This window comes from Blennius ocellaris (genome assembly GCF_963422515.1).
Source record: "Blennius ocellaris genome assembly, chromosome: 18".
NCBI classification, from domain to species: Eukaryota; Metazoa; Chordata; class Actinopteri; order Blenniiformes; family Blenniidae; genus Blennius; species Blennius ocellaris.
In genome coordinates this window covers 13,717,171-13,738,219 of record NC_137667.1, presented here as the reverse complement: position 1 = coordinate 13,738,219, position 21,049 = coordinate 13,717,171, and the positions used below count along the sequence as shown (strand labels likewise).

The following is a 21,049-nucleotide window of genomic DNA, read 5'->3' as shown; positions in this document are numbered from 1 at the left end:
CGTTTTGAATGAATTATATGTAGAGGATGGAGGATTTTTTCCCCCCAATGTTTTCAAGACACAGTAGGCTGTTATCTGATATGATGAGGAGGACAAGGAGGAGGTAGGAACTGGGAACGCATTACTTTTGTATTTATTCAGCAGTCATGCAGGTCTGCTGTGAAGGAGATTCTGAGGAAGAACAGAAGGAGTTATAGATAGGGAGAAGGTCGAGGCACGTTACAGTGTCGTACAAGATAACAAAATTGTTTCTCAATGTAATGCTTATCTTATTTATTTTTTTAATGTTTTGCAAGCAATGCAGCCCTTATTTCTTCCTAATATCTGTCCTTGTGTTTCTCCGCCACAGCTGAAGATACAAAACCGATGCCTGGGACACACACTGTCTGGACCAGGAAGTGAGTGATGAGAGAGCGAGAGAGCCACAGAGAAGCTGCTCTGTGGTTAACATGCTGAGACTGGGCCTCTCCCATCCCACCCAGAGAGACTGAGTGACTGAGCCCCCCCCCCCCCCCATCCTATCCAGCTACAACTGTACTGCAACTGCATCCTGCAGCTCTGTCACTGCAACACCACGAGCCACTACCATACCCTCACCCACCCACCCACCCACTCCCATCACTCACTCATTCGCTCACTCACACACTCGTGCATGTCCCGCGACTCAGAAGAATTCCATCTGGCTCCTATTCATCGCAATGTTTGTCCAGTGTCTCCATGGCTATTCCATTGCCTTCGGTGCATATGGTGTGAGTTTGCAACCAGGTTGAGTATGGAGTTGTGCCTATGTGTGTGAGCGTGTGTGTGCATGTGTGTGTTTTCTATGTGAATAGTCGCAGGAGTAAGATGATGTCAGCAGGTGAAAAGAATGGAGGGTTATTATCTTGTATATTGTATTTATATCTTTATCTTGAGTATTCTTTCATTCATCCCTACGTCTTTCTTTGTTTCCCTCTTTCTTTGTTGACCTGTTTGGTTATTGAGACATTGTCATCCATTTTTAGAATAATTTTTATTTAGCTGTGTTAAATATGTTTGGGGGTTTTTTTTTTTTTGTTTGTTTGTTCGTTTGTTTTTTTTTACATTATTTCATTGTATTACAATTTCAATGCAGAGGGGAACTGCTAAAATGTGTCTTTTAAAAGGCTTGGGGATGATGAGAATTTACCAAAACAAAGTTGAAATTGTTCAATAGAAGTGCTTTGTGTACTTACAGCTTTACCTGTCACATTCAAAAACTCGTTTTTAAGAATAAGTAGCAATAAAACAAAAAAACAAAAAAAAACTAAGCCATGGTACAAATGTGATTCCACAGAGCAAAAGCAACAGGAGGGTGGAGATGATGATGTCCACCAGAAATCCACCACGTGTTTGACTTTTAACACATTCTTGTGTCACAATGTGTTTATTGCTCCGCAACAAAATACGTAATAAGCTTCATGTAGATAAGGAAAACTATCACTGCCTGATTTACTATGAAAAAGATCTTGTTTCACATTGTTCTATGTAAAAAAAACAAAAAACAATCCAATAAAATGCTATCACAACACTCATCTGATACTGTCGCAAAGGTATCTGGAAAATAGCGACTTGCAAAATAATAATATATATGGCAATTGTTGACATAGAGTAGACGTGCATTCAAGAAAACACAAAGCAGCTCATGCTCACGATCGTTAATGAGCATGTTTTTTTGTGTTATGATGTGAAATGTGTATCACTGACGTGAAGTAGGGTAGCAATTATTTTTTGACTCCAATCTATTGACGTTTACTCATGAACAGTAAGTATGTTGCTGCCCTCTGCTGCTTACAGAGCTTAAGTGCAGCCATTGATGTCATGTTAAGTTTAAGACCCACGTGCACTCTGCTCTGTGACTTCTTCACTCAGCACCATAGCTCAGGTTCATCGAACTGGCACAAGGGAGGACAGAGACTGACACATTAACTGCTTGAAAGAAAGAACAAAACTCTTGTTTTGTCCTTCAGTTAGAAGCCAAATTGAGTTAGGATGAATCAGGAAGTCACGGTCATGTCATTGCTCACAGGATGAGACGCCAGTTGTATCCAATTAGATTCTCGCAGCATCTTCTCAGATCCTTTTATTGATAATAAAATAATCTTAGTTAGAGACTCAGTGGGAGATGTTTCTCAACACATTTCCAGTTTTGGCACCAAAGTCAACACAAATATGTAGACCCAGCTACTTTATTTTGGGCCTTGTGTTTGTAAAGTAGATCATTTGGAAAACCTGAAGATTAAATGAGAGCTAAATCAAGTATGAAAGACTTAATTTAGCTCTAACAGCCAGCTTTATGACCTATTGACTCTCACACAGACCAGGAAGTTTGGTCCAGTGTTCCGATCACAAACCTACCGTGACTCTGCAGAGCGTGACACATCCTTGCTATTTGCTTTATTTAAAATGAAAAATTAACAAATGACAAGTCAACTAAAGACTTTTGCTTATGTTGCAGTGTGTAAAGCATTTAGGGACAAAAGCCCACCCTCAGTCCTCCCTGCTTTTTGTAATACACTTAACTGTGAACCTGTCAATGTTTGTACAGATTGTATACCTACTGTATGTACTAAGATCATATTGTTATAATATTAACAATTAAGCAGCCATTTAGCAGAACAATAAGAATATTAATAATTCATGTAGCATGGTCTTAATTGCCTTTTATATTTTCCAAGCTGTTAATAGTAAATATGCAGAAACCTGTCTATATTTCATTCAATAAAGCTAGAGAAAATTGATGTGTATTTTTTTTTTTTTAAGTCTGTATTCATTTTCTACATTATCACTTCATATTTCACATCTTAGTTAATCACATTAGGCACTCGTTTTACTGGATTTGCTGCAGCATTATGTCAAGTATCCACAAAACATAACATTTAGGAAACAATTTGCATTTAATAAACAGTAATTGTATACATTAGGTCCATCTACCGAACAAAAGCAGCAGCCTCCTCACTGACCGTCGTGCCAATGCATCATATTTTGCATAAAACCATGAATCTTATTGTAATTGTATAATTTGCTGGGCCATAGCTTTACCTTTGTAGTAAATGCAAAGTGTTATTTATTTATTTTTTTACCATTAATCAAATTGTTTGTAGTTCACACAAAATATAGATCTGAAGTGTCCGTCACAGGAACAACATACAGGAAACCACACTCACATGTTCATAAACCTGCAAACTCAAAAGGATTGATTGATTGAAACATTCAAACATTACGATCCAAGTTTTTTTTAAGTTTAAAATGATGAATGATCAAGTACTGGTGACACAACGGGTCAAGGCTTCCCCCTGAGAGCTGCAAGATAAAACAAAAATGCTTCAAAATGTTCAGTTTATGCATAATCTACATTAAATCGGGAGTTTAAGTTTTTGTTTGTGGATACAAACTGACCATATTTCAGCCATGTCGTCGGTACAACTTCCTCCAATTCAGTCCCAGTGGGACACTTGGCAAAGGTAAGTTATCAGAATTCCAAATAAAATCACACACACTCACATTTATATGAGACAACATTGGGCATCCGTGGACGAGTTGTCCTACACTGCACAATTAGCCTCAAATGCTGATGTTTTTTTTTAAGACTCCTGGAGGGAAACCCACACATACATAAGGTGAAAATGCAAACTCTGCACAGAAAGGAAATCTCTAGCTCTGAGGTAAATGTCTTATCTGCTTTGTAAATAAAATACAATTGAAAAATTGACTTTTTTTGCGATAAAAAAAAATACAGAAACATCCAAAACTACAAAAAAGACTTTTTTTTATTGTTCTTCATTGAAAAAAAAAAAAGTTTATACAGAAAAATTAGTCACATTCCTGAGAACACAGGTTAATCACAGTAGATGTCAGATGGGGGTTGAAGAGGAGAGTACACTCTTATTTATGGGGCCGGGCTCTTCATTTGCTCTAAAAACGGATCATTTTGATAACCAACACTGGGCAGTATAGGCAAAAATTCTCTCTCATCTTCCTGAGATACTGAGCTCCTAAACACACACCTTTATAGTCATCATGGTACAACAGTGCTATGTCTAAAGAACAAGTACAACTAAAGCCAGAATCAGACTTTTCACAAAGCTGTGCGTGTTTTTGTAAATCAGTGTGACATGAAACGCGAGTAGGACTGCAATGCTGCCTGATCCAAAACCTTCCTGCAATGTTAGATATTTACAGAGATTAGTTACATTTTGTGAATAAAACGCAATGTCCTTCCATTCTATGGCAAATGGGAAACACAATTGGCAACCACACATTTACAACCGGTTTCACTGGCTTTCCCTTTACCCAACAACTCCCTCTCGCTAAACTGAAGAAAACTGCATCAATCCAGCGGCTGCTCAAAGTCCAAAATATACAATTCAGAATTAAGCTGGTATTCATAGTTTGTGTTAAAACCTGCAACTAAATGACTGAAATATTAAATGTGTATGTGGGAGCTCTATACAATAAACATACAATGGATGAACATTAGTATACGCACAAAATATGGCGGCAGACCAGTAAAGCACACCAAAACGTACACGTACATGGTTCGAAACGAATACAGATTTGTTTGTGTATCATAAATCACTGACAATTTTGTGTCTGAGGCCATATCTAATTTCACAGTCTGGAGGAAGGAGGGAAAGAAAAAGTCAAGTTAAGATGGAAAAATACCAATTCAGAAGGAAATGCTTTAATACATGCAATTGATTTTGAGTAAGAATCACAGCTAAGAAATTGCAGGAAATGCATTTCTTTATGAAGGTTTGCTCACCATTTGTATACCGTGTGAAGAGAGTAAAGATAAAAGAAAGATATTGTGACGGACAGAACAACGAGCACGTTTATCGGTTTGTCAAAGTCTCATCCTCTGAAATGTCGTCTTTGATGCACCATGTTTTCCAATAAAAAGACCAATAAAAAAAAATTCAGCATGGAAAAAAACCCAAAACAAAACAACAATCCTAACTTCACATTTTCTTTCAACCTGAATGTTAAAGATGTCTCACAAGTTGTCATCAGTAGTACAAAGAAAAAGACATCAGAGCACCCTTTTATACCTCTTCAAATGTTTATCCTGATATCTTATATACACCGGGATCATATATTTCAAACCTTCGATCACCTGAAACATTCAGACACTCACAATGTTTTATGAATCACATTGGCTGCACACACTAGGTTTTTTTTTTGGGTGTGAATAGGGCTCAAGAATTTACATCAGTGAAAGAATAACACAATACAAAATTAAAAAAAACAAAAAAAAGTTCCCTTTGCAGACAGTGAATGCGTTTAACAATTTGAGGACTTAAAAATGGATGCATTCCGCCCATCCTCATTACTTATCCTAATCAGAAAACTATTTGTATTCTAATATACATATATATTTGAGATATAACGCATTATTTTTTTCTTTTCTTTACAATAGCAGTGTGTATAAAATTAGAAAGCACATCAGAGCAACTTTAAAAGCTTTTCGGGGAAGATTTAGGCTAAATATATAAGACGAGATGTACATGAACGTAGAGGGCTATGCAGGTTTTTCTTTTGGATGGGACACGTTGCTTCTTCAATCAGCAAACCAAACAGTTATACAAGGTGTGAAATACACCACGACTAAAAAAAAAAAAAGGACATTAACGCAGAAGGTAAGCAGCGGGGCCGGAGCCGCTTCTGTTCACGCCGACGAACTGAGAGGCCAGAGAGCGTTTGTGCTTTGATACGGTGTGAAGGGAAGCGGACAGAAACTTTAAAAATCACACTTTACACAAAACACAAGAGCGAACAACCAAAATGTTACCGGGAAGGATGCCGATAATGGCCGTTCTGCTCCGTGCCAGTCATTCTGCTGAGTTAGAGCAGCTCATGGAAGACAAATGTGCCTTGATGCATATCGAAAAGAAAAAAAAGAAGAAAAAAAAATACTCAACCTGGAGCACAGATTGTCTCATGTTAATGTGCTGGAAGGAAAAACGATACATCTGTTCTGCAAACTACCCTCCTATTTAGGATCGTATAGAAATAAATAACTGCCTAACTGTGTGGGTCTATAAAAAAACGCGTATACACATTATTTCCATACCAGTCGAGCTAAAACAAACAACACCCTCCTCAAATCACCAGAGGCCGTCTCACCCGGAAGCGTCTCCACTTCCTCTTCCTTTGCTACTGAAACACAGCCTGTCGCCTCACCACAACAGCCGCGCTGCCGCTGCTGCTGCTGCGGGCGGCGAGGCGACACGTCAGAGAACGAGGGCGATGCATATAAACAATAACATCTTCACAAGTGAGGTTGGTGTCAAATCATCTGAGATTCATTCTGAATTAAGACCGTTCGCGAATTACCTTCAACGTTTAGAGCACTGCCCAATAAAAACTAAATAAAGCCAATTTTAAAGTCAATTTTGAATCTTCAATATACAACCACGGGCCAATCAAGAACACGTGTTCAAGTTAATGTTATTGTTGCAGTAAAACAGCCGTTTCATTCATTTTGCCTTCTCTAAAGGTAATAATGTTTAGTTGTGATTCAGATTCAGTTTTGGCTGGAGTCAGGCTGGACTGCATAGGATCGGAGTTTTATCATAATCATCTCATTGGGGAGGGGGGGGGGATTTGAATAAATGCAAGCAACAAGGTCCAAAAAGGTCTCTCTGATGACATTTATATCAACGTAAAGGCAAAACTGATGACACGGCCGTTATCCCGCAACACATTAAATTGTACAGATGTACCTTATAAAGTGGCGAGTGAGTGTACAGACCACCAACAAACCTCACTTTTAGCTTACCTGTTGCTCATAACTTAATCCATAAACATAAAACATTAAAAGCAAAAAAAGAAGGGGGGTTTGGCACTATTCTACGAGGATCCCATCAGTCTTCACGGGGTCTAGCGGGGTGCCGGAGTTGGACAGATCAGAGCCTTCATCTTTGGAGAATTCTTCCGCCTGCAGCAGCATGCTCGCCCCAGTGTTTCCCTGCAGCCCCGCCAGCCCGCCCTGGGTGAAGCACAGATGTTTGATCACCTCGCTGGGACTGGAGAAGGTGGTGGCACAAATGTTACACTTGTACGGTTTCGTGGAGCCCAGGAACATGGCCTCCATCTGGCTGCTGTCGTCGCCCGCCGCGCACAGCTCCATGCTCTGCCGGTCCACCATGGTGTAGGAGTCGGCGCCCTGGTTCAGGCACACGTGGCGGGCGGCCTGGTTGGCGCGGCAGAAGCTCTTGCCGCAGGCGCTGCACTTGAAGGGCTTGCCCGTGTGGATGTACATGTGCTCCCGCCAGTGGCTCTTCTGGATGAACTTGCGGCCGCAGGTGGAGCACTCGTACTTCCGCCTCTTCACCTCGCGGTCCAGGTCGGCGCTCTCCAGGTTGTCGATGTCCGCAATGTCCGACGGAGGGGGCGTGTCCGCCTGGGAGTTCAAGCCCCCCGCTCCCCAGCTGGAGGCGCACACGTCTGCCCGGGGCGAGTCCGAGTTGGTGCCCGAGACCGGGGTCTGCTCGCTGTCGCTGAGGATCTCGATCGCCGACGCAGAGACGGGGGCGCCGGACCCGGCCTTGCTTCCCTGAAGGGCCCCGTCCACCGCCGCGCTATTTTCCGACGTCATGACCGGCGAAAGTGCGTCCGTGGACTCGGTCAGGGTCTGCTGGAGAGCCTGGGTGTGCTGCAGAAGATGCTCCCTCAGCAAACTCCGCTGGTTGAAGCGGCTCCTGCACAGGTGACAGGAGTAATGCTTCCGAAATGAGCTGTTCCTCTTCATTATGCTGGGCTTCACGTGGAGGATGGCGGTGGCCGACGAGCCATCTGCGCTCAGAAAATCCATCCCCCCCTCCTCGCCGGGAGGCTTAACGCCGCTGGTGGAGGCCTCCTCGTCGGGGGGCGAGGAGTGCAGTTTGATTGGCAAGGAATTAGCGTAAGAAGTAACAGCTGGTGTGGACGGCTGCCTGCCCTCGGAGCTGACCTGCTCCGCCTCGAACGGCGAGGAGAGCTGACTCTGGGTGGACAAGTTGCCCGACAGCGCCGCCTGCTGGTCGGAGATCTGGATGCCGTAGAGGGAGGTGGCGAGGTTGATGCTGTGCTCGGGGTGGGAGTAGGCCGACTGGCTGGCCTCCTGCAGCAGGGGATAGGCGTGCAGGAATCTGACCCCTTGCTCCAGGCGCGCCGGGTCGATCAGCTGGGGCGCCAGCTTGCCCGTGTACATCAGGTTGAGGAGGTAGCTGAAGATGTCTGGCTGGATGTCGGCAGCCTTCAGACGCACACAGTCGCTAAAACACAAAGGGGGGGGTCACAGTGAACTCGGGGGTGAAATGACGGGTGACGTCCTCACATGATGAGCGCATGCAGCCCCAACAGTTCACAGTTTCAGTTGCCAAAAGGAAATTCAACAGATGCACGCCCTTGCTCCTCATGTGTTCCTCTTTTCAGTTCAATGTTTTGTCAATTGCTGTGAACTTCTGTTTAAATTAACATCTTTAGTCTTGTTTATTTGTTTTTCTCAGGTTCTGGATGCTGAACTTGAGCCTCAGCATCAAACTTTAGGTTTTGTTGATTAAGGGTTATACATTTTTTTTTTTTTGTGGGGAATGTGGAGAATCAAATTGGAGTTTAGTTCTTCCTACACATTTGCGGTGAACAGACTGACTACAAAGCTCATTTTACCACTTCTACCTCAATAAACCTTTACATGATCCGTCACATTCACCCAGCAATGGTGTCAAACAAGGTGCTTCCAAACCACTGAGAACTTGAGGTTTAGTGCCTTGCTCAAAGGCGAACATGATCAAACCACCAACACTAGGCTCATTCATTTCGTTTTCAATTGTTTAATTTTAATAGGTGTGTTTTGTACATAATTATCATCTCCCCCACATCCTATTATCAGGCGTGACGTCACGAACTGAATATCTGTGTTTGACCCACAATGTCGCCACTGTACCTGTCCTGGTGAATGAAGAGCATTCTGAAGTAGTTGGAGAAGGCAGCGAGGACGGCTTTGTGGGCTTTGAAGAAGACATCTCCAATAGCCACGGTGCAGTCGCACAGGAAGCCAAACTCCCTCTGAGCGTTAAGCTGTTGCAGCAGGATAAGACCATGGTTGGCCAACTCCATTCTTCAACCTGCATAAAGACGCACAAACACACACACACAAGCAGCAATGAGTTTCCTGTCTGGAAGCAGACCGGGACTCATTGTGACCACAAAGAGTCGGGCTGACAGTAGTGATCTAACGACCTTGTAAAGCGCAACTTAGCACAAGAGTGAAGAACCATTTTGTGACGCTGGAGACAATTAGTCTCGCGCTAATACCACGGGGAAATATGCCCATCTCGAAAACAAAACGTTACAGTCCGACTGGTTCGTCGGATCAGACTTCTGTGAATTTGGACACGTTTTTGGAACAGGCGAGGAAAACGTCACACTGCGAACTGCCGATGAAATGAAAAGAACCACAGAGCGTTTGAAGTAATCTGCAATTCCCGATGCACGTCTCCGTGAACAGCTGTGATGGAAACACCAGCCCTGCATGACGGTCAAAGTGAAGCCCAAAAATCTACTTTCGACTTTTGCGTGTTCTGCTGACCAGCGAGACCCGAGTGTTGACCCTGAGGGTCACTGGAGAGCCATCGGGGCTGCAGGCCATCACATGGTCAGGGTTATGGGTGTCAACACACATTCCTGAGGCAGAACTGTTACAACTCCCCCTTCCAACCCAAAAAAAGCAGCCCATTATCAGGGTGGGACCCCTTTCTCCACCACTTTCACCACACCAGCAAAAGAAATGTATGGCGAGACGGTATGGCCGACTCCGTCTATGTTTATTGACTCAGCTGAAGTTTACTGGCATGGTTTGCGAGTCTTCGGAACATTTCATGTTCACGGCAAAGAAAACTATACGAAAAATATAAAATATGTCACAAGTCAACTTAAATGGTTTTTTTTTTATAGCATGGTCAAGTTTCGTGGTTTGCACTCTCCCCCACAGTGAGAATACAATCGTTCCAATTCCGGGCTTTTAGCAATTACTGCGTGGGGTTTGCATGTTTCCTGCACAAACGTGGACTTTCTGCATTTGGAATTGTTTGGACACTGCAAATTCTCCTTATGTGAGAGTGGGTTTTCTGCACTGTGAGGGGCTGGGGACCTGCCCAGGGTGTAACCTGCCATCATTCATAGTGAGCTGGGATCAGTGCCAGGTTCTGGGTTACATGTAGAGATGGAAGGATGGACGGATATTTTAAGGTTGTTGACTCGAGCCTCCCTTCAACGAAGACCATCCACACCCCGTGTGGGGGTAAGAAAAAAAAAAACCCTCTGATCTTCTGAGATGAGCACCATTCAGCTCACACTCATTCAGTGGAGGAACTCGGGCTGTGCAGTATTCTCACACCACGCATTAATTCACACATATAATAATACATTGCTCTCTAGGAGCCTGTTAAGTCCTTATGCATTTAATGTGCACCGTTTTTGTCATAAGTGTAGATTACTTTAAAAGATAATCCTCTTGTGCCTGTTTTTAATAAATTAGCTCTTTTTTTTTTTCAATGCTCAAGAATTCCAATATTCACTCCAAGTGTAAAAGGAAGTTTTTGCCATCGATTTTGAAACTGATAATGCTGTTTTGCTGAAAGGTACAAAAGTGTTGCACCTTGTTAGAATGAATTAAAGTGCATGTGATAATGATGCTTAGAGGACATTAAGTGTTATAATCTTTATATAAATAGAAAACATGTCTCTTCTGTGAATGTTCCATGTTGAGGATGGCCATAGTAACACAAGGGTGGGAAACCAATTCTGTCAAAAGGCCACGTGAAAAAGTAGTACTGCTATCGAGGATCGAGATTTGAGTTGACGAGATCATGACGAAATCACGATTACATTTTTCAAAATGTTTTAGATCAGTCCATAAGTAAACAAAAACGATATTTTCTCATTAACCAAATGTTTTATCAACTGTGAAACACAAATCTTGCAAGGCAACAACGGGTGGACATTACCAGTGTGTAAAAAATGACCAATAGTTCAAAAAATGTGACCATTTTAGATTAAATAAAATGAATAACAACAGTAACTTTGATGCTATTCAAGATTTCACAGCATGAGGGCTGGTCAAGCCCCCATGGCCTTATTTTGTCCAGGTCTGTAGTAGCACATGAAGTGTTCAATGTTTTTTCTCGGGTGGTAAAAGTCAAGCGCATGGGATAAATTACAATTTATGTAATTCAAGAAGAGCATATACCCCTTGTAATACTCTAAACTACCCCTAGAGGTCCATGCACCCCCCATTGGAGAAGCACTGCTGAGAGAACATGGGGGGGGGAGAACCTCCTCTGGTTATACTATTCTCTTACAAGTTCTTACTGTTGCTATTAAATCCACCAAAATATCCGCGTTGACTCTGTACACGCTCAGAAAACACGCTTGATCCAGGTCAGCCACAGTTACCAAAGTCTTACCCCAAATTCTGCATATTTACGATTACAAGGATTTCATTAAACACAAGTGATTTCTCCCAACATGCAATCACGCGATACACTAAAATGATCAACATTCCCATGTGTTAATCGATACTAACTTGTTTGTAGCGACAGAGCACCGCCCCTGATGTGATGTAGACACGTGGAACGGCCACTTCCGCGCGGAGCTTCTCTCTCTCTCTCTCTCTCCCTCTCTCTCTGTTATTCTGAATTTACGCCGTCAAAACCGCGCGTGAGAGAGACGTGCCCCGTGGAGGGGCGAAAAAGCGGCTCCCCATCGTCTCGAGCGGGCAAAAACGAGAAAAATCAAACCAGCGGCAGCGAGACGTGAAAAGCAGGGGCGCACAAAGAGCGCACGAGACGGGCGAGTCTGCGCTGACTCCTGCCCTTGCCTCGGGTCCCTCTCGGTTCAACGCGCGCGCGCGCAGTCGCGCACAACACACACACACACACAGATGGGGGGAAAGAGTGAGACGCAAAGGGGGATGGGGGCTGGTCACGAACGCGTTTCTTTTAACTTCCCCCGTGACAAATACAGTTGGTCAAAAAGCGCCCGCGGGAAGCCCCCGTTAAATGCTACTACCGCACCGGGGGGCGCGCGTGAGGGGGGGGGGGGGGGAGAACGATAAACCGACAGTCTGTACCTGCGCTCCGGTGAAAACCAAGGAGTTCGCCGCGGCGCCGTTGTTTGTTTGTTACCGGAGAGTCCGTCCGTCCTCTCTGGGCTCGCAGCAGCTCCGACTGCTCCTTGTAAACGCAGCATTCGTTGGCGGAGGAGAGGGTCGTCCGTCGGTGTTTTCCGGTTCGGGGTTTTACGTTACAATCACATGACTGGGTTGAAGAGGGGGGAAAGAAAAACAGCTAAAAGACGACCGTTGGACAAGGGGGCGGTTGAGTTAACGTTAATTTCCCGCACTGTGTAACCGCCGTGAGATCCGCCACAGACAGTCAGTTTTTTTTTTCCGTTTTTTTTTTTTTATTTGACAGCCGGCGAAGCGGGATCACAAGCAGCCAACGGAAGCACAGCCTTACCGTGTGGCGCTTAATCTTTGTGTCGCTACCGTTAACGACACCGAAACATAAAGTGTTTGCTTGAGAGACAGAGAGGTCTGCACTGGCCACCGCAAATAAACAAACTCTTTTCACAATTCAGCGGAAGCAGAGCTTTTAAAAAGTTAGAGGGATGATCGTGTGATCTCGTTTTAGGAAGAACATGCTTTTTTTGTGTGTGTTTGTGGGAGTAAAAAAACAACAACAACTATTATAATAATGTGTTGTTTCCACTGTTAGAATTAAAATGCAGCACAGTTAACAGTGAATATTCATTAAGTAGTGTTTGATTGTGGACACAGGCACGTTTTAAATTGCTACTTAAGAGGTTGTTTGTTTGTTTTTTTTAAAGTTTGTATCAAACACTATAAATGGTTACATTGTAAACATACATTGTACAGACTGCATTGCGGATTGAGTGACCAAGTCTCCTATACATCCTTTATTGGTCTTATCATGAGATTTCACACATATTTCCTGTTCAATTTTGAAAAGGCTTAAAGCTATTAATTCTGTTAGACCCTCAGCACAGTTTTGGAGTTATACTTATTGTTTTAGGAGAACATGCAAAATCACAACCTGAAAATGTTTTAATGAGAAAGCTAAAAATCAACTCGATTGAATTTTACAGAAAAGAATTTTGAACAAATCGCCATCACATGTAAAGTGAAATAAAGTGCCTTACTTTGAGCTTTGTACCTACCATTTGTAATGACTTAAGTTGATACATTTCGTTGTTCTGTTTGGTATTTAGCTTTATAGCTGTGTGTTTTTGTTAGCAGGGTGTATATTATCTGTGCCAAATAGGTAAAATCTGATCTCTGGGATTTGTGTTACTGTTGACACTTAATCGTTGAAATCAAGGTTGAACTCTGAACTTCATCAGCCTTTGTTGATCACTCAAAATTTTGCCCTATTTAATGTTTACTTATAGCAATTAAAGATGATTGCATTTCAGTGTAATATCTTGGTTGTTTACCATAGCATTATGACCAATGTATGCAAGTATTGGCAGTGACAATGAAGTGCATACATTAAAGTTTATTTTCAATCATACCTATAAAGTAAATTGGACACCAAAGCATTGTCAGAGTGTAAAAGTAGTGATTACCATTTCTTATTGTATGGATTATATACTATAATCAAATCAGGAAAACATAAACAGTACTCTTTCAAGTAATAACTATTCAAACCCCTGCCTTTTATGACAATTCCAAATTATAGTATTTTCTCAATTCTATAGGACTACCAGTAAAGTGAGGTCCCAAGATCACCTAAAAGCCTTTTGTCAATAGCATGCCTTATGGTGCTACATTCAACTGGTATAATTTGATTGCAAATTTGATTTCAAAAGTTAATTTTGGCATCACGATTTCTAAAGAAAAAAAAAAAAGGTAACCTAAAATGTGTTTTAGCTGACACATTTCCCTTTTTAAAGTCCATATTTATAACAAGGACACTTATAATGTCTATAGTGATGCTCCATAAAGTTTCATCTTTGCTCATGAGGTAGCTTATGTTGTATAGGTTTTGTTTTTTGTTGTTGTTTTGTGATCTGATGAACTCAAAATGTCTTTGTGGAAAGTAAAAAGATCATTAAAAGGGGCATTTTAACAAAAATTCAGCCTGTCCACATTTCCTCAAAATAAATAAATAAAACAACCAAGAAGTGTACATGCACCTTTTGCAAGTTCATGGTGAATATGGATGATATTTTGTCACCACATGTCCTGGGTGATTTGGTGGTCATTGTCTCAACGTTAAATACTTTGTTGCAGACTGGCCATTGGCAAAGTTGAAATTCAGCCTCAGGACAGGGAGGGCCCTGGATGACCAGGCTACACAGGTTGTAGGTGTTTGAAAAAGCTTGCATTGCTGGAGGGTTAATGGGTGGAATTTGTGTGTAAACTGAGATCAGAGACAAAAGGAGGACCAGCTTGCCTGTGAAGCAAGATTTGAAGACCTTAAAGTCTCAAATAAAAAAAAAAAGACAACTATGAGCCCCTAAATGTTCAAAGTATCAAAAATAGGTCTGAATGGTTTACATACCAAAACATTTGTGGGGGACCACTGCTTGGGCAGTAGTAAATGGACCAAGCCAGAAGAACAAAGGCAGTTTGCATTGCTGAAATGAAAACAGCATGGGGTTTATGAATGGAGCAGATTGTGCTTTACCACTGTTTCATTGTTCCTGTTTGATCGTGAAGACCACTCCAATCAATAAACTCTAAATTTTAAAGGACTTATGGTCACCTCCAATTATGTACATTCTTTTTTGCTATTTCACTTGCCCTTCTTCCACTATTTCACTTTTTCATCAGAGCAAAGCATACAAGCTGGACCTTTCACGTGACTGTCCTCCCACTGATTTCCATTCAAATGATTTGTCCTGCAGTAATCAATTTTCAAACCAACAACACGTTCTGCATCGTTTGATTTCTATTAAAAAAAAAAAAAAGAACAGTAGGCTACTGTCAAGGGAAAACATCTATATGCATTTACAAATTTCCAGACGAATATCCTCCATGCGTTGGTGCACAAGGCGGCTGCTCATGGAGCTGAAACGCCGTTTAAACAAGCCTTTAACGTTCACCGCCGCCCTCCTACCCCCCCCCCCCCCCCCCCCCCCCCCCCCCCCCCCCCTTCTGTCCCTGGCCTGTTTTGAAACCGGAGTGGTGAGTCACTCCCCGCTCGGTTAGAAAACAGATCCGGCCAGGCTGGGGCCCGGTGGGGGGAAGGGAGGCCGGCGGTGGATGAACACCGGAGGTGGACGCAGCTGGACTCCCACTCCCAGGGACCCCACATCCTGACAACGTGTTCCCATAGTGATCAGGGCTGCTCCAAAAAGAGGAAGGGGGGGGGGTCATTTCTGCATCTTTACAAGATGCATTTGATTAGTTGGCCATGATTTTATTCATTAAAATTAAAGCCCACATTTGTATCTGATGAGCTGGCATAGAAACAACAGTATATAATTTATGGGTTTGTTTTCCTGCAGATTGGAAGAAAGTTAATGTAAAAACTATACTAGCTTTAAATTAAAAAAAGTGGCCATTCACAGTTTATGATTCTGGAACTAGATAGTGTAGCATAAGCAGTTGCTTTTAACACATCTAAAAGTGTGTGTGTGTGTGTGTGTGTGTGTGTGTGTGGGGGGGGGGGGGGGGGGGGGGGGGAAATGCCAGAGGGAATCCCACTTGAGCATGTAAGCTTTAATAACCCAGACATTTACGACATTAAGCACGTGCAGAATATGAAATGCTATATATTGAGTTATAAAAGTATATGATTTGTTGGCTAATAAGCGCAGTATTATTTTAAAATAGCACAACGAAAGGCATGATGAAGTACACGTTCATTCATAATTTATTGATGCCTAATTAGTACATCCAACAGGAACTCACCAAAGATGCTTTCTTATGAAAACCACATTCAACCCCTCCCCCTTTCCCGCCAAAAAGCCTCAGGGGGTCCAATTCCGGGCGGATCAATGTCTCCATGACAACTGTTGCCCCAGACAACACGGGATGCTGAATGGCGTGCGTAGCGCAGTGCGGCACCAGTCACCCCTCCGGCAAAACCTACCGTGAGATGATTAAACCTTTGAGTGTAGACAAATAAACAAACTTTATACAAAAGTAATGTCTCTGAATTGAAACGCTCCTGAAACACGAATGACGATATAGTATACACGTTTAACCATTAGATGGCAGCATTGTATCCCCATTAGAGCGTCAAACTCACGAGCAAAGCAGGATATAAACATTGTAAAATGGATTTTATAATTTTTTTTTTCCTGGTCGTATTAGATGCTTGATTTGAAAGCTTGCGGAAGATTTCTTTGTCACAAAGATTCACCCTCCACGTTTGAGCCCGTTTGTTCGCGTTGTGAGTGTTTCTGTTAATAAAGTTTGAGTTTGACGCGTCTCGTTGCTTCCATGATGGCGGTGGATCAAACTGTGGCCAGAGTCCCCCCGTCACTGTCTGCCAGAGTGGTCGGGTACGTTGACAGCTCTTTTAACAGCATTTTTTCAGTGGCGACTAATGCAAAAACTTACCCCGTTGCAGTAGTGCAGCTACTTAAACGTACGGTTGTCGTGTTTGGACTAGCATTAGCATTAGCGCTTTGCTGCCTAAACTCTCAGTAATTGCTTTATGCACATGGAGGTCTTCATCGTTTCACTGTTTAACAGAGAAAAAAAAAACAAGGCTGCATCATCGGCAGTATAGCAGCAGATTTAGTTTTTGTGCGTTTTAAATATCTACTGGGGAGATGGTGGCCTGACCTGTTGCTAAATAAGTTAGCTTCCTGGTTAGCTGCTGCATTGATACTGAATGTGTGTTTGCATTTCTCTGCAGGTCTTTTGCCTATTTGACCATCAGAGACAGATTGCCCACCATCCTGACTAAAGTTGTCGATACAATACATCGCAACAAAAACAAGTTTTTTGAAGAGTATGGAGAGGTAAGCGTTGGTTAAAAGCACCGTTTCTGATCTGGCTCATTTTAATTTAGTTTAATTCCCTATCTTTTCTTTCCCCCCCCAGGAGGGCATTCGGGCAGAGAAGAAAGCCATTTCTTTGCTGTCTAAACTGAGGAATGAGGTGCAAACGGATAAGCCAGTGTTGGAACTGACGGATGGTCTGCAGGACACAGAATCCTGGAACCAGTACCTGCAGAGAAAACAGGCTCTGTATGGAGACCAGGAGTCTGTCAGCTGGTTCAAGTCTGCATGGCTTTATGTGGAGTGTTACATGTACCGCAGGATTCACGAGGCCGTCTTGCTCAAGTAAGACCACATAGGATCTGTTGATGCTCTACATATTGGAGTTTTTATTTCAATAAATGTAAAAATAAACACAGGTTTTAAACATTTGTGTATTGATTGATGTCCAACCTGATTGTATTGTTATTTTTTTAGCCCTCCCATCAGTGACTACGATGTCTTCAATGAGGGAAAGACTCAGAGCTTTTTTGAGTCTCAGCAGGCTGTGATGGTCCTATGCACATATTTGGAGGGTGTCACCAAGAACATAGAGGAATTCTCTCGGCCCCAGCTCCTTGAGCATTTCAACAAACTGCTACAGGTGATTCATCTTTCCTTTTCTATGACTTCACAGATAAGAGATGTGTCTTTGGCCTTTCCTGTTTGACAATATTGTGTGTTTGTAGCATCTTGAATATGGTTTTTACTATATTGTCTACAATATTCTGATTCAAATGTCTACAGCATACAGAAACACTTCACTGATGAATTATTGCCATTTTTATCAAGACTTAAAATATGCCCAGTTTACAGATTGTTCATTCTTTTGCATTCATATAATTTGTTTGACTCTCCAGGTTTCTTTGTGGGGCAACAAATGTGATCTGTCGATCTCCGCTGGCCAAGAGAACTCCCAGAAGAACAGTCCAATAGAAGCGCTCAGCAGCCTCCAACCATATATCTTGGTGAATGACTCTGACGTTGTGTGGTCAACGCTCACGTCCGTGCAGAGGACAGGGCAGTCAGAGAAAACCTGTGCAGAGAGAGTTGACATTGTGTTAGATAATGCTGGTTTCGAGTTGGTTACTGACTTGGTCTTTGCAGACTTCTTGGTTTCGTCCGGCCTCGCACGCCAAATCCACTTCCATGGCAAGTCCTTCCCATGGTTTGTCTCTGATGTCACAGCGAATGATTTTCAGTGGACTATCCGCCAGACAATGGCGGCTAATCACAAGTGGATGTCCAAGAGTGGTGCCCAGTGGCAGAGCTATGTGAAAAAGGGGGTTTGGATCTATCACGATCATCCTTTCTGGACACAGCCCCATGAGTTTTGTGACATGGCGGCTGATGCTCCTGACCTGTATGCAACCCTGCAGGAGGCAGACCTGGTGCTGTTTAAAGGTGATCTGAACTACAGGAAGTTGACAGGGGACAGAGAATGGGACCTCACTGTCGGCTTCAGCACCGCGCTACGCGGCTTTGGGCCGGCACCACTGTGCAGTCTGCGGACCCTGAAAGCAAACGTCCAGGTGGGTCTGCAGCCCGGACAAGGGGAGAAGCTCACCTCTCAAGATCCAAGCTGGATGACGAATGGCAAGTACGCCGTCATTCAGTTCTACGACCCGAAGTCTGAGGAGTAAGACTGGCCTGAGGATGGTGAATCAGAAGAACATGAAGTACAACAAGCCATAGAACAGTTGTATTGTTAACTTTTGCTATATGGTATCTTTGATCCTTAATGTCTGTTAGCACTTAAACTTGAGACTGCACATTAACAGCAATATTTTTTTTTTTTTTTTGAATCTTTAAAAACTCATATACTGTGTCATGATTTGAAGGGTTTGCACTTTTCCATTTCTATTCTGTAAACTCACCTAGATGTACTTTATATTTACCAATTTTGTGAAATCCAGGAGAAGTTTGGTTCACAAATGTATCCTGAAAGTTGACATATCGGATTTAGCTTTTTGTCGGGGATAGCTAACGTGTTCTGCAACCTGAATTAGGTTATAATGTTTACAATTTCATGCGCACCCTGTTAATTAAAACTGCTTTAATTTAATCCAATGTAAAAATCAATGCTTTTGCATGCAGCTGAAGAGGTGTAATAGTATATTAATTTTAACTTTCCTCAGGTTGTATTACTGTGCACTCGGTGTCGTTGATATGCATGCCTCGAAGCAGGCGGACAGTCACTCAAGATCGTGAGGCAGATCATAACATCATCTAATGACTGTTGTCCTCACTTTGATAAACAGGCGTTTGTTATTGGAGCACTGGAATAACACCGATGACGTTTGTTGTTTTGTATGAAAAGGCAACTCAGACCTCTGTATCTTCATAGATAAAGGTGATATGTCTCTGTGCACACTGTTATGTCACCTAAATCCTTATTGTCACTTTAAGTACTTCAGAGGTGATATTAACTGGATTCTTGTCAATGTCGCTGAGGGGCAAGCTCATTATTTTCATTAAGTTCTTTAATAAATCACTGCAGTGACTGGCCTTTTTCCCTTCTCTGTCGTACTTTACAAACAAGAAAGATGAGTTTCTGGGTGATAATGATCAGTTTTGAATGTGGAATGTGGACTTGACCAGCATTAACTATGAAGTCAAACAGTTCACCGATACAAAATGTGCAACAGTTTCAAATGAACATAATTTGAATCAATTCTATTTAGAACCGTACCCAAATGCTTCAGTATATACACTCAAAATATTCTCTTATTAGATAGTTGAAATGTTCACCCGGGGTGTGACATGATGTCTTTATTTTCCAACAGCTGGTGGCTGTTGACCTTTTATACACTCAGGTCAGGTTGGACCTGGAGAAACAGTCAACAAAGGAGCTTCAAATGCTGCAACATGTGCATTACAATTCTGGGTGAGCTGGCAAAGCTGAATGGCATAATTTAGGCCGCTGGCATACTTTGTATTAGCAAAATGAAGTCAATTACTGAAAGAAGCTTTCTATCTTGAGCCTTCTAAGGTGTTTTAGCAGTTTCCTTTCCCACCCTTCGTTTCACCCGTTTATTAAAGATTACTGTGTCTTCACTTTATTCCAGAGGAAATGCAAAAAATACATATCATCAGAGCTACTTGTTTTCCACTTGACCTGACATGTCCTGAAAATTGGGCTGTTTACTCGACAAAGATGTGGCACAGAGGAAAGAAAATGAAGGCTCTGTGCCAAATCTGAGGCTTTTGCTCAGTTAATGGTTGCATGTGATCATATTTCTCTTCATTAATTTGCCACAGTTGATGTTGTGTGCCACACTTTAGTCCCTAAAAGGTTTTAATTCAAATGGCCCAATTATTATTTTTTTTCAGGTTTAAATTTTTTTTTAATGTATTACCAGAAATTGCCTGAATTGCTGTTTCCATCATGAATATTGATACATGTATATCTCTTTGAGAACAATCCTTGGTTTTTTTTCAGCTTTATTATTATTATTATTTTTTTTATAAATCTCTGCTCACAAGGTTGTTTTTTTCACCTTGACGCCTGGTGCCACAACATTCAAGGACGGAATTAATCCCTGGAAATCACAAACCTCAAACGTATGTTCTCTAAACACAAAGTCTTTGATTCACTGCAATCTCCTACATAAATACTCCCAATGTCTTTGCTTTTGTTCTCTTAACTTGACTTGAGCTGAAAAAGTGAAAGGTTTTCCATACAGTGGTTCATATGAAAGTTTACTTCCACTTTTAATTAAATACGATGTTAATATATTTTTTTTCCCCCTACAAAACCAGATTTTTGTCAATGGAATTCGTCAACATAATTTTAGGTCGTGCACTGTCGGGAACATAAACGTACGGATCGATCCCTTCATTTGGTTCGGTTGTGTAATGACTGGCTGTCAGAATGAGATTTGACCTCCTGCTCTGTTTGCTGTGTTATGGTGACCTGGCACTTAAATACACCATGGTTATTGATTCGGCTGCATCTTTAACTTGTTTATCCTTTTTGAAAAAAAGAAGTGGAAAAAAAACAAAAACCATCCCAGTCTTTTCCTTG

General features: G+C 42.1%; 3 protein-coding genes across 5 annotated transcripts in view; 2 read left to right on the top strand and 1 right to left on the bottom strand.

Moving 5' to 3' along the window:
* akap12b (A kinase (PRKA) anchor protein 12b) overlaps positions 1–2,719 on the top strand; it is a gene marked incomplete at its 5' end in the record, with an annotated part of 40,266 nt that extends 37,547 nt beyond the window's left edge. For all 3 annotated transcript variants that reach the window (XM_080513742.1, XM_080513743.1, XM_080513744.1), the window contains one exon: positions 350–2,719. The remainder of the gene's footprint in view (positions 1–349) is intronic.
* Positions 2,720–6,865: 4,146 nt separating this feature from the next.
* On the bottom strand, positions 6,866–12,245 carry zbtb2b (zinc finger and BTB domain containing 2b; the record flags this gene model as incomplete). The annotated part of the gene is made up of 3 exons (XM_080514070.1): positions 12,134–12,245; positions 8,948–9,128; positions 6,866–8,276 (listed from the first exon to the last, which is right to left on the bottom strand). Exons 2-3 carry the CDS (start codon positions 9,118–9,120, stop codon positions 6,866–6,868), a joined length of 1,584 nt encoding a protein of 527 aa, XP_080370196.1. The 5' UTR covers positions 9,121–9,128; positions 12,134–12,245.
* A 4,218-nt stretch (positions 12,246–16,463) lies between these two features.
* On the top strand, positions 16,464–19,477 carry armt1 (acidic residue methyltransferase 1). The gene is made up of 5 exons (XM_080514196.1): positions 16,464–16,539; positions 16,899–17,004; positions 17,087–17,328; positions 17,461–17,626; positions 17,883–19,477. Exons 1-5 carry the CDS (start codon positions 16,478–16,480, stop codon positions 18,663–18,665), a joined length of 1,359 nt encoding a protein of 452 aa, XP_080370322.1. The 5' UTR covers positions 16,464–16,477; the 3' UTR covers positions 18,666–19,477.
* Positions 19,478–21,049: the final 1,572 nt, after the last annotated feature.